This window comes from Bos taurus, chromosome 18 (assembly GCF_002263795.3).
Source record: "Bos taurus isolate L1 Dominette 01449 registration number 42190680 breed Hereford chromosome 18, ARS-UCD2.0, whole genome shotgun sequence".
Classification (NCBI taxonomy): Eukaryota; Metazoa; Chordata; class Mammalia; order Artiodactyla; family Bovidae; genus Bos; species Bos taurus.
In genome coordinates this window covers 10,870,499-10,884,845 of record NC_037345.1, presented here as the reverse complement: position 1 = coordinate 10,884,845, position 14,347 = coordinate 10,870,499, and the positions used below count along the sequence as shown (strand labels likewise).

Genomic DNA, 14,347 nt, shown 5'->3' with positions numbered 1-14,347 from the left:
AGCTAGGACCCTGTTTAATCGGCACATTACTTCTATGAGACAGTGATTCCCCTAGCCTTTTTGGCGGTGGTGAGGAGGAGATGTAAGCAAACAAGGCCCACCACCTCAAGGATGCACACGCACACATTTCGGCACACGATTCCAGGACTTGCAGACACTCTCACGCTCCCTGTGTCCTATACGACCCTGCTACTCAGTGTGGGTCCCAGCCCAGCAGCAGACACACCTGGGAGTTTATGCTGCTCTCAGACCCCAGCCCAGACCTACAGAAGCCAAACATGCCATTAACAGGACCCCCCATTGACTTTTAACGTAGCGTCAGCCTGAGAAGCAGGGGATGCAGCACAGCATCCCAGGGTCCTCCTTACAGCAAGCTGAGCCTTGTATCCTGGACACTACTGCAGGGCTCCCAACTCCTCTCTCAGGCTGGGTGACCGTTTACCACCCAAGCTGGGGGCACCGGCCCACATCAAATGCCCTCCTCCTTTCTCTCTATGTGCCCAAATCCCATTCATTCTCAAGGCCACTCGTTACCCACCTCCTTCACTCCTGAATTCCCCCTGCAGAACCTGCCATGTGCACTGCAGAGTTCAACACACTGCACATCTCAGAACCTGCCCCAATTGTTTCCTATGCCTAGTCACCTGCTGAGTCGCCTGCTCCTACACAGGGTGAGAACACTTTAGGTATCTTCCTGTGCAGCTACAAGCAGCAGCTAACATAGCTGGCCCAGCTGACTTCTCACACTGCAGAACTCAGTTCGAGTCTCCTCTTTGCAAATTACTTTCCTAACAAACCTGAGTTATTCTGGATTTTAACAGGTGATTAGCCTCATTCCCACAGTCAACCAGGGATTACCTAAATGTATAGACTGTGTTATGTCTTTCATAAATTATTCATCAATATTTTGCGCACTTATTACATTCCAGGCTCAGGGAATGTAACAGTGAACAAGAGAACGCCTTCCCCTCACTCATCTTCCACTCTAGTAAAGGGAGAGAGAAAATGAACCAAATAGCTGCTAGGATATCAGATGAAGGGGATCATGTGTTAAGTGCTCTGAAGAGAAAGCAAGGCAAGAAGGTGGCGGGGGTGCAGCAGGCTGCGATTTTAAAAAGGGCAGAAAAGAAATTCAAAAATGAAGCTAACATTTCATTCTTTCACTATATTAGCTGAAGCTTAACTCACAGAGGCATTAGAGCTGGAAATCTCCAATTAGGTCAGAAAGTCTTTTTCCCTGAACATAAACAGAAGTAAATGGTGGAACGTCATCTGCTATTGCCAGACATAAAACAATTTTAACTTCACTGACTCAGTGGACATGAATTCTAGCCAACTCCTGGAGACAGTGAAAGACAGGGGGAGCCTGGTGTGCTTCAGTCCATGGGGTCGGAAAAAAGTCGAACATGATTTAGTGAATGAACAACAACTTTAAGATTACTTCAAAGTATGGTATTTTAGAGCATACTCTCAGTTTCAATTATGATCCTGCCAAATGAAAAATAATACACAATACAAAAGAGGCAATAACTTGAAAATATTACCATTTGTAGCCCATCAGTCCAGGGGTCACAAAAGAGTCAGACACAACTTAGCAAGTAAACAACAACAATGCCATCTATAAGGTCTGGTCCTAGGAAAAATGCAAAATAAACCAAGCTGTCCACTTTGAAAAACTAAAATAAATAAAGAGGGCACGGAGGCAGGCCTGCCTGAGAAGACTCACCCACTCCAAGTGGCCTGGGGCCAGGGAGCAAGCGCGTGGACAGAGGGGGTAGCGTGCTGCAGCAGAGACAACTTATCTGTGCTCATTTTTGTTGGCACACAGCTGAGTTAAAAAAAATAACCAGTGGGGGGGGGGGGGGGAATAACCAGTGGGCGAACGATGACACTGGCTGAGATATCTAAGATGACAAAGGTAGGAAACACAAAACATAACTGAGCCAGTAAGTCAATGGAAAAGCTCTCTTTCCACACTCACCAATGACATACTCAGGCTCTCCACCTGGGAAGGTAGACAGCTCTGTGGCTCTGGAATTTGGAGATAAAGGCATTTGCTCAGACCAAGTCAACCAAGGATCAATGCTCTGGACCACTACGGGGAAGGCTACCATGAAGGTATTTATTGCATCAGTAACGGTCCTCTGATCTCAGCTAAACCTGTTAAGAAACAGCCCAAAGAATGAAACAAAACAGATTAGCTGATATACAGATGAGTCGCCTGGATTCAACAAACTATACAACACGAATAAGGAGAGTCACGAAACCCTTCAAGAAAGCCTAGAGGTCACCTGAATTCTTAACGCAAGAACTGCAATCCATCTGAAAACCTCAGGAGCAGCCCACCTCTTTTGCAGCAGCTCTCTTACTATAAAGGTATGTCTAGGGAGGGCAAATCTGTGCCTTGTGGTTCCTGCACCCTGTGGTCCTGACCTTCACTCCCAGGACTAGAAGTATGTTCTGCCAGACAACATCTGTGTGCTGTGCCCTCCTCCGCCAGGCAGGGCCATGCGTTCCTTCCACCGCTCGGGCACTCTGCCCATCCGGGGCCAGCAGCCTGCAGGCCTCCAGGAAGAGCTGACTGACTGGGAGGAAGAACAAGGCATCCCCAGCACCAAAGTCCACAGGGCCCTCCAGGCTCCTGTGCAGGACAGGCTTGGGAGTCCTTCCCTTCTTCACAGGGAAGGGAGGAAGCTAACTCAGATCTATGCTTTCAACCAAAAAGAAATCAATGGCAAAGAAACAAAATGGCAACATATTTTACCTTCTGTCCATTTTAAAAAGAAAAGAAACTCATTTGTTCAACATGTGTCAGGGGGTGAGAGGCCAAGTCTTTCCAAACTGAGCTGTGGCAACTCTGTGTCCAAGACCAGTCATGGCTAGGATATTGCTACAGAGTCATTGTGAATGAAGTTCAAGTTACAGCCAGAGAAGCTTCCAGCCAAAACTAAAGAGACTGCTCAAGATTTTTTTTTTTCAAAGCAATCTCTTATCTCATTTTCATGGAATAGAACTCCAGTCACACATGGAAAAGAAAGTTTGTGCTCCTGGCACTTAACTCACACTGTGTAGTGTGGCATGGAAAAGCCAAGAATTCAGTAAGAACCAAGATGGAACCAAGAGTGTTACTTTAGCACCAATTTGTGAAAAACTGGAGACAAGAACTTCAAAGCTGACAAATCCATGACCAGCAACAACAACAAAAAAAGGCTGCAAGAATTTCCAATGGCAAATTGGCTTAATGCTATGCCCCAATTCTCAAAGACGGCAGACAGTCATAGTTAAACGGAGTTGGGGCGAAGCCCGAGCTGCCCCCACACTGAGAGTCCTATCTCACCACATGGCACCCAGCAGTTTCTAATGGCTTTGGGGAATATAATACAATTTAGAGCAAGAGTTGGATAAATGTTTGTGGAGAGGAATTTGTCCATCAGTTTAGCTACTGAACTTCCAACAAAACTGAACTCTCAGGCTCAAGACCCAGGGTGGCACGTCTTCAAAGTGGCAACGTGTCAGGCTCCTCAGTCGGTTCTGTTTCCACAAGTCACTCGATTCAGGACTAAAATTACTAACATTATCTTGCAGAGGGCCACAAACTGGCGTCTTTTGTTGTTGTTCATACCTAACCTAGACTGAAAATGTTTTTAAATGTCCAAAATATTACTCAGTTAATTCTATTCATGGGAAAGGGCTCTGCAGCTTAAGGGGAAAGGCGGCAAACAAAAGCATGCAGAGGCTCTGACACCTGTGTCAGGCTGAGGCCCTGGGGGCTGAGGGGACACAGCTGGGGGCCTAATCAGGGGTCCCTAGTCAGTGGGTCTGGATGGCCACCAGGATGCCAGGTGGTTCAACTGAGAAGACCACGACCAAGGATCATGGCTTAAGAAATACTACTAGAAATACTACTATATAAAATGGGCCTTCCCTGATAGATCAGCTGGTAAAGATCCGCATGCAATGCAGGAGACCCTGGTTTGATTCCTGGGTGGGGAAGATCCGCTGGAGAAGGGATAGGCTACCGACTCCAGCATTCTTGGGCTTCCCTTGTGGCTCAGTTGGTAAAGAATCCTGGCCTGGAGAAGTCCATGGACTGTGTAGTCCATGGGGTCACAAAGAGTCGGACACAACTGAGTGACTAAGCAAAGCACAGCACAGCACATTGTGTAAAATGAGCCCAAATGTCTAAAATTTAAAGGGAAGCATTTAAAAATATTAACAGAAGTCATCTCAGAGTCATGATATATGGGTGATATATTTTCTTTACAATCAAGGAATAAATGCTGGTTTTTAAAGTTGCCCCCCTCCCAAAAAAATTAAAGAGAATATGGGCAGAAAGTGAAGAGAAACTAAAGAGCCTCTTGATGAAGGTGAAAGAAAAGAGTGAAAAAGTTGGCTTAAAACTCAACATTCAAAAAACTAAGACCATGGCATCCAGTCCCATCACTCCATGGCAAACAGATGGAAAAACAATGGAAACAGTGAGAGACATTATTTTCTTGGGTTCCAAAATCACTGCAGATGGTGACTGCAGCCATGAAATTAAAAGACGCTTGCTCCTTGGAAGAAAAGCTATGACCAACCTAGATAGCATATTAAAAAGCAGAGACATTATTTTGCCAACAAAGGTCCGTCTAGTCAAAGCTTTGGTTTTTCCAGTAGTCATGTATGGATGTGAGAGTTGCACTATAAAAAAGCTGAGGGCCGAAGAATTGATGCTTTTGAACGGTGGTGTTGGAGAAGACTCTTGAGAGTCCGTTGGACTGCAAGGAGATCCAACCAGTCCATTCTAAAGGCAATCAGTCCTGAAAATTCATTGGAAGGGCTGATGCTGAAGCTGAAACCCCAATACTTTGGTCACCTGATGCAAAGAACGGACTCACTGGAAAAGACTCTGATGCTGGGAAAGATTGAAGGCAGGAGGAGAAGAGGATGACAGAGAATGAGATGGTTGGATGGCATCACCGACTCGATGGACATGAGTCTGAGCAAGCTCTGGGAGGTGGTGATGAACAGGAAAAACTGGGGTGCTGCAGTCCTTGGGGTCGCAAAGAGTCGGACACGACTGAGCAACTGAACTGAACTAACTGATGTCCCCATATGACTTCCCTAACAACTCTATCCAATTATCACTGAGGACACTCAAGGGCTATTTGCCTTGCACTAATCTGCCTCAGATATCCCCAAACATCCTACATTTTCCCTGCTCAAAGTTTTAGGGTTTAAGGTGCTGAAGTGAGCAGAAAAAACATTCTGAGATCTAGAGGAGAGCCAGCAGAGGACACCTTTGCCACCCTGGGGAGGACCCCAACCGGGCCTAGAACAACCACCTCCGCCAGCAACCCTCACAGAGCCTGTGCTTTCAGACACCCACCACCACCAAGGCTGAACTACCAAAGTCCTTTGTCCCCCAACCCCCCCACACCGTCCCAGCATCCCACCCTACACACCAGGCAGTCACCCACCGAGCACAGGTCTGTCTCCCAAACAGGCCGCAGGCCTAAACACTCTGCTCTTCTGCATGTGCTCCCCACAAAACCCCATCCCTGAGCTTCTCTGCCCAAATGTCGCCTTTCTAAGAGAGTCGACTGGCTTCTCCTGACGCTTCTTCTCAGCTTCCCCTGACGCTCCCCTTTCCAACCCACATAGCACTGCCACTCCCCCCACCTCCTCCGCACCCTCCCCAAGCTCAAGTTTGTGGCCACCATGAGCCTGCAGGATGGTTCTGCAGGGCAGGCAGCATGAATGCGTCACCCTCTTCCACGCTCTCGCCGGGGTAAGACTGGCCGCCTCACCACCGCCACCGCCTTGGCACCCAGTTCTGAGTTCTCAGGGGCTCCCCAGGCCCTGCAGCCACAGAGCCATCTCAGACTGGGTATCACCCAGGCCCTGCTTCTGGGAGCCGGTCTCCTGCCTCCCCTGCCCTTCCTCCAGACTCGGTCTTCAGTGTGGAATGGCCCTCTGCATTCCTGCGACTATCTGATTAGTGTGGGTGTCTATCTCCACAGTAAGCTCCCTGGTAAGACGGACAATGCCCATCTCTGCTTATCACTCCATCCTCAGTGCATGGTACACAGCAGCCACTCAATGACTTGCTGAACGAATGAATGAAAGTTTCTTACTATATTGTTCACACTTCTGTTACAGGAATTACCACCCTAAAAAGGGGATTCACCAATTAGCCTGTTTCTCTCTCCTACTATGCTGTCAACTCCCAAAGCACAGATCTCTTTTCAGCTCTATCCTGCTAACGCCTGGCCACCAAAATTCTTTGTTTGAGCAATCACAAAAGATATAAAGTCCTTTATATGTAGTTCTGAATAAAAGTGCCTGGTATATTACAAATGAATTCCAAAGACACAGAATACTACCCTTGGAAGACCTGACTTTGCATTAGAAGTGGTGGAATATGATTTCTGGGGAGAGGAAGCAGACATGAGGAGTGGGCCAGTTCTTTAGGACTTGTTTTTCTTTTCTTGCCACTGCAGTATTTCAATAAATACAAAGGGGACAGACCAAACATGAATCACCTTATTGACAGATATTTTATGAAAAAATCTTTCTCAATCTTTTTCAAATATTTCACAGTCTAACTTGCTTTTTGATCAAATTAATATGTAGTTTTAAGTTTTTTAACATAAAAATACTTCATGTTTTAATTTACCACTAATTATTTTCTTAATGTTACTAAGCAAAATGTATCTCCCACTCTGCCTCCAAATAACTAATGAATTAAAGATTTTCATCTTTTAGAGAATTTCCTGGTGGTCCAGTGGTTAGGACTCCATAGGTCACTGCAGGGGACACAGGTTTACTCCCTGGTCAGGGAACTAAGATCGCAGTGTGGCGAAAAAGAAAGAAAGAAAGAAACAAAGTGGGGAAGTGAGGAAAGTCTGATTTTGGATAAGACAGGAGAAAGTCCAGGTTCATTACCCAATTCCCCACTAGTCACCAAGGCTGATGACCTACTAACCTCTCAAACTAACCAAAGGTTTGTCCTCTCAGGGGTCTTCTCTAATGCAGAGTTGACCAACAGATTAGAATGTGAATCTGAATCAGACCTTTTTTTTTTACAATATAGAAATTGGACACCATGACTGCTATAATTATGGGGTTGAATGTGTTCAAAATACCATTTCTTAAAAAAAAAAATTTGTTCAGGCATTTTAATAGTCATAGATTTCTACAGCACTTCCACAGTTCTCAGTATACTGGGTCACAGAGAACCACTTTAACCTCCAGAACATCTGCTCCATCCCCTGGCAAAAGCCAATAAAAATAAGAAAAAGTCTATTCTACCTGAATACACAGCTTCAATAATTTTAGAAACAAGAGGTGCTCCAAAAAGTCCAGCCCACTGACTATACAGTTGCGTGCATGCGAAAGTCACTCGGTGTCGCTCAGGGTCCGACTCTTTGAGACCTCATGGGCTACCCATATCCAGTCCATGGACTTCTCCAGGCCAGAATCCTGGAGTGGGCAGCTGTTCCTTCTCCAGGGGACCTTCCCAACCTAGGGGTCAAACCCAGGTCTCCCGCAGTGCAGGTGGATTCTTAACCAGCTGAGCCACAAGGGAAGCCCAACCATCTGGTTAGAAGACTGCATTATGAGACAAGGGAACAAAAACAGTGTCAGAATAGGAAAGGCACACCAGACAGACCAATGGGACCAAGATCAGGGAGGGGGCAGTGACTTTTTACTTTAAATGTGTCTGTTTCAGAAACTCAAGTCTTAAAAAAAAAAAAAAGAAATTCAAGTCTTTATTTTGTATTTTAAAATCAATGAACAAGATTTACCAAAATGCACTCTACACAGAATCTAGCAATTAATAATTAGTAACAGACTGGTTGTTGCTGTTTAGTTGCTAAGTTGTGCCCAACTCTTTGCGACCCCGTGGACTGTAGGTTGCCAGGCTCTTCTGTCCACGGGGTTTTCCAAGCAAGAATACTGGAGTGGGTTGCCATTTCCTTTTCCAGCTCTAAATAATTACTTAAACATGTAAACCTTTATTTCATTCATTCGGTCATTCCATAAACCTTCTCTGAGAACTATCATATGGAAATTGCACTGTGAAACGGCAGGCCTTTATCAGTCTGGCCAAGTATAAACGACAGAGGCTAGAAGTCCAAAACCTGCTCTTAAGTCCCCGATAGCGCCTTTCACGGCCACGTGACTTCAATCACAACCTCCTGAGTCTCACTTTACCCATCTGTAAAATGGTGTAATAGGAATACATTACAGGGTTGCTTAAGGATCATGCCAGCCACAGCACTTCACAAACCATGCAGTTTATAAACTACACAACCACTCCACATGCTGATCGCTGTAATGTTTCATTTCATAATAAATATGCTCCTCCTTGTCCAATCACCAGATCTACCCCAAAGGCCTACTCTCCAGGTCTCAAATAAACACACACATCTTGGTAACCATCCAAGGAGAATTACCATTTAAATATTAAGAGACAGAAGTTTTCTACAACATCAGGCAAGAATCTCCAAAAACTCAAGAATTAAACGTCATTTTCAAATTCTCTTTTATATCCTCCCAAGTGCTGTTAAAAGTAAAAAGACTGATATTTTCAGGAAAAAATAGAGAGTACATACTTTAATGATGAAAGTCTCTCAAGAGGCATTGCTTCACTCCTCTGGAGTTATAAACTGTCTAAAATAGGAGAGACACATAAGAGGAGGAAAACTAGAAATGCTCTTGACGGTTACCAGAATACCAAATAAATTCACAAGTTGGCCCTAACTAAATTTAAATGAGTGTAATAAAATTTAAAATGCATCACTTATATCCAGAGAAAAGGATACTATCTTTATGTGAGAATAATTAAACAATGTAGACTAACTCATAGCCCAGCTGCTGCTGCTGCTAAGTCACTTCAATCGTGTCTGACTCTGTGCGACCCCATAGACGGCAGCCTACCAGGCTCCACCGTCCCTGGGATTCTCCAGGCAAGAACTCCGGAGTGGGCTGCCATTTCCTTCTCCAGAAGCCGAATCAAAACTCTCCACACACAGCCATGTATTAAATGTTCTTGGGTGGTTCTGGATGTAGTTCACAAGGCCCATGGCTTGCAGCAGACAATTTATACAGAGATCTAGCTTTAGTCAACATATTTTAAAACAAAGAATACTTTTGACTTGTACTCACAATAATGATAAACGTCTATTTTCCTGAACAGTGAGGAAAGTAAATTAAGAAAATGGTCCAAAAAACCATCCCCACCACTTCCAGTGCATCCAATGGCTCTCATGGAACTACAGCTCGGGAGAGGGGTGAGGATGGGGGGGTGAGGGGGCTATTCATGGGACTCCTCCCTTCCCTCCCCAGCCAGCTCATCCACAATAACAGGTCTGTAACATGAAGCCCTCTATTTTGTTCAGTCTTAAATGCAAGGTTTTTTTTTCCCTACATTCAGTGTCTTACAGCAAGGCATGCTTGAAATCTCTAATATTATTCAAGTTACATTTAATTTTTTTTCCACAGTAGCTCCAATGACAATATAAGTTTGCAGCTATCACGCTGATCTTTTGACACTTTAAAGACTACTTTGCTAGAAAAGAGCACTGGTATGCCAACTGTGTGCATGTAATACACACAGATAAAAAGCAGCATTTCTCCATAAAACAAGTACAAGTGGGGAAACAAAACTGTACTACCATCAGAGAGAGAAAGGCAGGCAGCTAGGTGTAAAACTTGGATACCAAAGGCACAAGAGTGGGGCACCAGTCTTTCTACTAGGAGGTATTTTCATTTTCAATGCACTACTTGTGAGACTCTTAAACCAGAGAGTGTAGGCTTATGAGATGGTGAGATGGTCCTTGAGCTGATAATCAGAAAAATAAAGTGAGAACTGACCTGAAGAATGACAACCAAAAAAAGCTGCAGACAAAGCCCAGGAGGGAGAGGCCTGAAGAGGGAGAGCAGAGGAGCAGCCCTGGGCTAGCACGTGGTCCGAGCACCTCGTCATCTCTCAGCTCTCAAGGCAGCCAGAGAGGGCATGCCCAGGAAGACTGGCTGTGTCCTGCCCACCCCAAACCACACTTCCACCTCTACACCTCAGCAAGCCTACTCCCGGGAGAGGGCAACCCGAGCACAGGGTCTTTCCAGACAGGGAGCAGCATGGAGCTATTGGTTTCTCGGGTCCTCTGCTGAAAATGGGGTCACGACTGAGGAGCTTTCAAATAGAAAGTGGCCCACTCATGCAAAGTCTACGCTCTGAAGACTCCACCTTGAGGCTTACGACAGATCCTACAGTGCCTGATCCTTGAAACAAACAGTACTATAAACCTACCCCAAGGGCTATCTTTACTTTGCCTACACTCAGTTCTTCCTCCAGCCTGCACTGACAGAAAAGATCACAGAAAGACCTATTGGGAGATCACGTCAAAAAACAGGAAAACTGCAGTCCAAGCACATGCAAGTCTTTGGAATTGAACATCTACACTGCTGAAGTAGCACTAAAGTGACAAATGACAGTAATCCCATGGCCCAAGGCCAGGAAATTCCACTGCAAACAGATTTATCTGTTTTGTGCCACAGTGATTCTTGCCTGTGTGGCAGTAAAGAGAACTGTGACAGCGTAATTACAAATTCAAAAGCAAGCGCTTCCCACTGGTTTTCATACTTAGTGTATTGTCAGGAAGAAGTGTCCTCAGCAACCACCTTCAATGTGCCACTTGAAAAGCCAGACCTCTTAACAGCAAGCACTTGCATGTCTGACATTTGTAAAAGCACAAACAAACAAACAAACAATCTTGATGTAACTACTTCAGGTTGAAATGATACAACTTTTCTCAATTACTTGAATATTATAGTGTGAGCACAGCACAAAGTAAATGTGCCACTAGGCCTGACATTAAATAATCATTAAGCTTCGGAATTTTTTTTCTTCCTTTAGTTTTCCTATGTGACCCACTATTCAAGTCATGTTAGTTCTACATTCAAAAAAATGTGAAATAAACGTCCTAACTTTTGCTCTGGAGAGGAATTTAGAGTGAGGCGGGTCCACTTATTACTTGCCATCACTTCATCACTTGGTCCCCACAAGATGGGCTCCAGAGCTCGAGGGGAGGCCCTGGATGGGGCTCTCACCTCCACTGCTGGTCTGCAGGAACCACGGAGGAGATCATCAACTCAAACTTTAAATAGCATATCTAGTGCAAGGACCTGTTTCAAGATTTTGCTGTCACTCTACAAACGAACACTGGTATCTCCAGATATCCTATACTGCAAATAATTTTATTTACTTCAGCTGCTCACTATGAAACGCCAATAAAAATGCTTCTCTTTGGAGAACTACTAACACAGCTGTCAGTTACAAAGATATTCAATGCTTCAGTAACACTCTACCATATGCTCAAAGTTGGATCCAAGAAATCCCACAGTGTAAAATAAGGGGCCACATTATTTTAACCTAGGTAAGGAAAAGATTGAGGTGAGCCCGCTGCAGAGGACCAGGACAGGAGCAGCCACATGATATTCAAATAGGGTGTAAGAAGCGTTACTGTAGAGATTTCACTAAGAACAGCTGCAACGATCACAAACGCTTCTTCCAGTTTAAGACAGCACTGGTCAGTTCAAATTAATTATCCCAAATCATTTCATCAGTTCCCTCATGACAACAAATATTAATTAGAGATGTACTTTCACCTCAATTGTCAAAGTTCATTATTTGGGTTTGTTAAAATGTGTTGAAAGCTATCCGCATTAGAAATGTTTCCAAGTTTTTCAGTTTCACGTCAATCCAGGGAAAAGGGTTCAATCAATACTATGGAAATAGGATATAGTCTATAAATGTTTTATTTTTTTTTCTTTCTTTTTTTTTATGAAGTGTATGTATATATATATATAAATTATAATATTTTTTATATTTTGGGTCAAATAAATATTTTTTTTCTTTTTATCAACTGTAACCTTAAAAATCCAATTTTAAAAGAGGACCCTTAAAAAAACCTAAGAAAAAAATAAAATGAAATAGAGCCCCGACTGCTAATCTGTGGTTGTTAACCCCCACAGTAAACACGTAACATGCATCATCGTGCTTAGCACAGGGTGATCGCTCCATCAGTATTTGTATGAATGGCAATGACCAAGGCAGTACCCTTAGGACAGGAGGTAACTGAATAAAACTGAATTATTAAAACGCTCAGCCTGACTTATGCAGGATCCAACCATTAAATCCTGTCACATACATGATTTCATTACCTGTTTTCATTACTACTCTTCTAAAAAGAAAATTACGAAAAGTATGAGAAATCATACCATTTCCTTTCCTACCTTCTCTATGCTAGAACTTAAAAGCATTTCAATCATACTTTAAAAGAATAAGCCCAAAGTGTTGCTAACATTTATGTTCAGCTAACTGTTGCCACCTTAATTTTCCAAAGATGTACAACATGCAGGCAATAATGCTGTATAAAACAAACACTAGGACAAGGAAAGCAAACGAAATTACAATCACGTTTACATATTATCACTGCTCATTAACATTTCAATTTTGCCCTGCGACGGGTGCTTATGATAATGAAGTGAATTATGCGTAAACATGCTTCTTTCATTTCAAAATCACTAAGACTATGACCCATTCGTTCACAATGAACCTTGTACCTATTTTGTAGCTATTTATCTTAATATTTAAGTTGAGAAAAAGGCAAATACTAAATTTCTTAAGAAATCTTTGAATTACACACGTAAAACTTATTCAACCACTAAGCCTTTTTTTGTGCATAGAACTTTACTGAGTTACTTTCAAAAGCAGACGTACTAGTGAACAAAAAGTTAAAGGCGGAAAGTTGTAGAGCAAATTGAAGCGCCAAAAATTTAACAAAATTGCAGCTTCCTGTTAAGATCTCATTTTTTTTTTTTAATTATCGCGTCTTAAATTCCGCGACACGCGTTAATTACAAGTTATTAAAACCTACTCCATTCCCAAAAGGGCAACAAAAACCAACTGCTTAGAGAGAGTTATGATTTACCGGCCACCAGTTTTCCAATAGCTACTCCGTTCCATTTCCCTATATTTAATACAAAGTTAATACTACAGCACACAGAGTTGATACAAAAAAGTGCAACAACTTCCAGGGAGTGGAAGTCGACAAATCAGTGGTCTACACAGCAAGCTCGACAAATAAGACCACATGCTGATTTTCAAACAGAGCAACTGTATTTGGGAGAGTAGGGAGCACTGAGTTCAACTCTAAACTATCTCCCTAAAAGCGTGCTCGTTCCTCTTTCTTTCCACTACGGGATTATCTTAAGTGGCCCCTAAGCCTGAGAGACCGCTCTGACAGTGTGCGTTAGTATAGTGTCAGACGGGCTGAAACGGATTCATGCAAAGCATGTCACTCAAAGGCAGGTATTAATAAAAGTATAGTCCTGGCGAGTTATTTCGAGTCCCCTTTGCAACAGTAACCTTAAGCTGCTCCTCAGTCACTTGAATCTAAAAGCCAGAAAACCAGCAATCTCACTCACCCCCACCCCACCCCACTCCACCCCAACCCCCGCAACGGAGTCAATCAAACTGCGAAAGCAACCTTTAGTGCCACGGGGAAAACGGTGCACCCCCAAATCTTGGTGGTTCGCTGCGGGCAGAGAGGCAACCGGAGGGCGTGGAAGGCTCTGCCGCTCCCGGGCCTCCCGAAGCCCCTCGGCCGCCTCCCGGGACGGCCAGGGCCCCATCCTTACCGCCGGCTCGCCCCGCGGTCCAGCCCTGAGGTTAACCCCTTCGCACCCCCCCCCCATACCCTCTCCAGGCCGGCCCGGGCTCCCCCTCTCTGCCGCCCCCACGAGGTGGGGCCCGGCGGGCTCGGGCACGGGCCTGGCCGGGCTGAGGGCGGCCGAGACGCGGAGGCAGCGGGAGGCTCGGGGCCTAGTCCCGGGGAGCGTGTCCCGGCGCCCTCCCCCACTCCCACACGCTCGTTCAGAGCCGGGGTGCGCCCGCCCGCCCGTCCGCCCCGGCGCCCGCCCGCCCGCGGCCTGGGATCCCTTCCCGCCGAGGGCGCCGGCTGGCGGCTACCTGCGGGCTGCGGAGGGCCATGGCGGCCCGTTTCAATGAGCCTCGGCGCTCGTCCGGCTCCTCACGCTGCTTCCCCCGCCGCCGCCATCTTCTCGCCCGCACATACACACTCGCATCGGCCGCCGCGCCTGCGCACTGGCCGCGCGCCGCGGGGCGTGGGGAGGCCGGGCGCGCCGGGCCTGCGCTGCGCATGCGCAGCCGACAGGTGGGCGTGCGCGGCGGGAGCCGGCCTGGGGTGGACCCTGAGCTCGCGCCCCTAGGCGGATACGGCCCCGCCCTCTGCAGACCCGAGCTGCCGGGCCGGGAGGGAAAGCGCGGGGGACG

At 45.5% G+C, this 14,347-nt stretch overlaps 1 protein-coding gene across 1 annotated transcript in view; it reads right to left on the bottom strand.

Annotated features, from left to right (window-relative positions):
* Positions 1-14,118, bottom strand: part of USP10 (ubiquitin specific peptidase 10) — a 63,155-nt gene extending 49,037 nt beyond the window's left edge. The window contains exon 1 of the mRNA NM_001098924.1: positions 14,024-14,118. Coding sequence (NP_001092394.1) covers positions 14,024-14,044 — 21 coding nt within the window. The 5' untranslated portion in view covers positions 14,045-14,118. The remainder of the gene's footprint in view (positions 1-14,023) is intronic.
* Between the last annotated feature and the right edge of the window lie 229 nt (positions 14,119-14,347).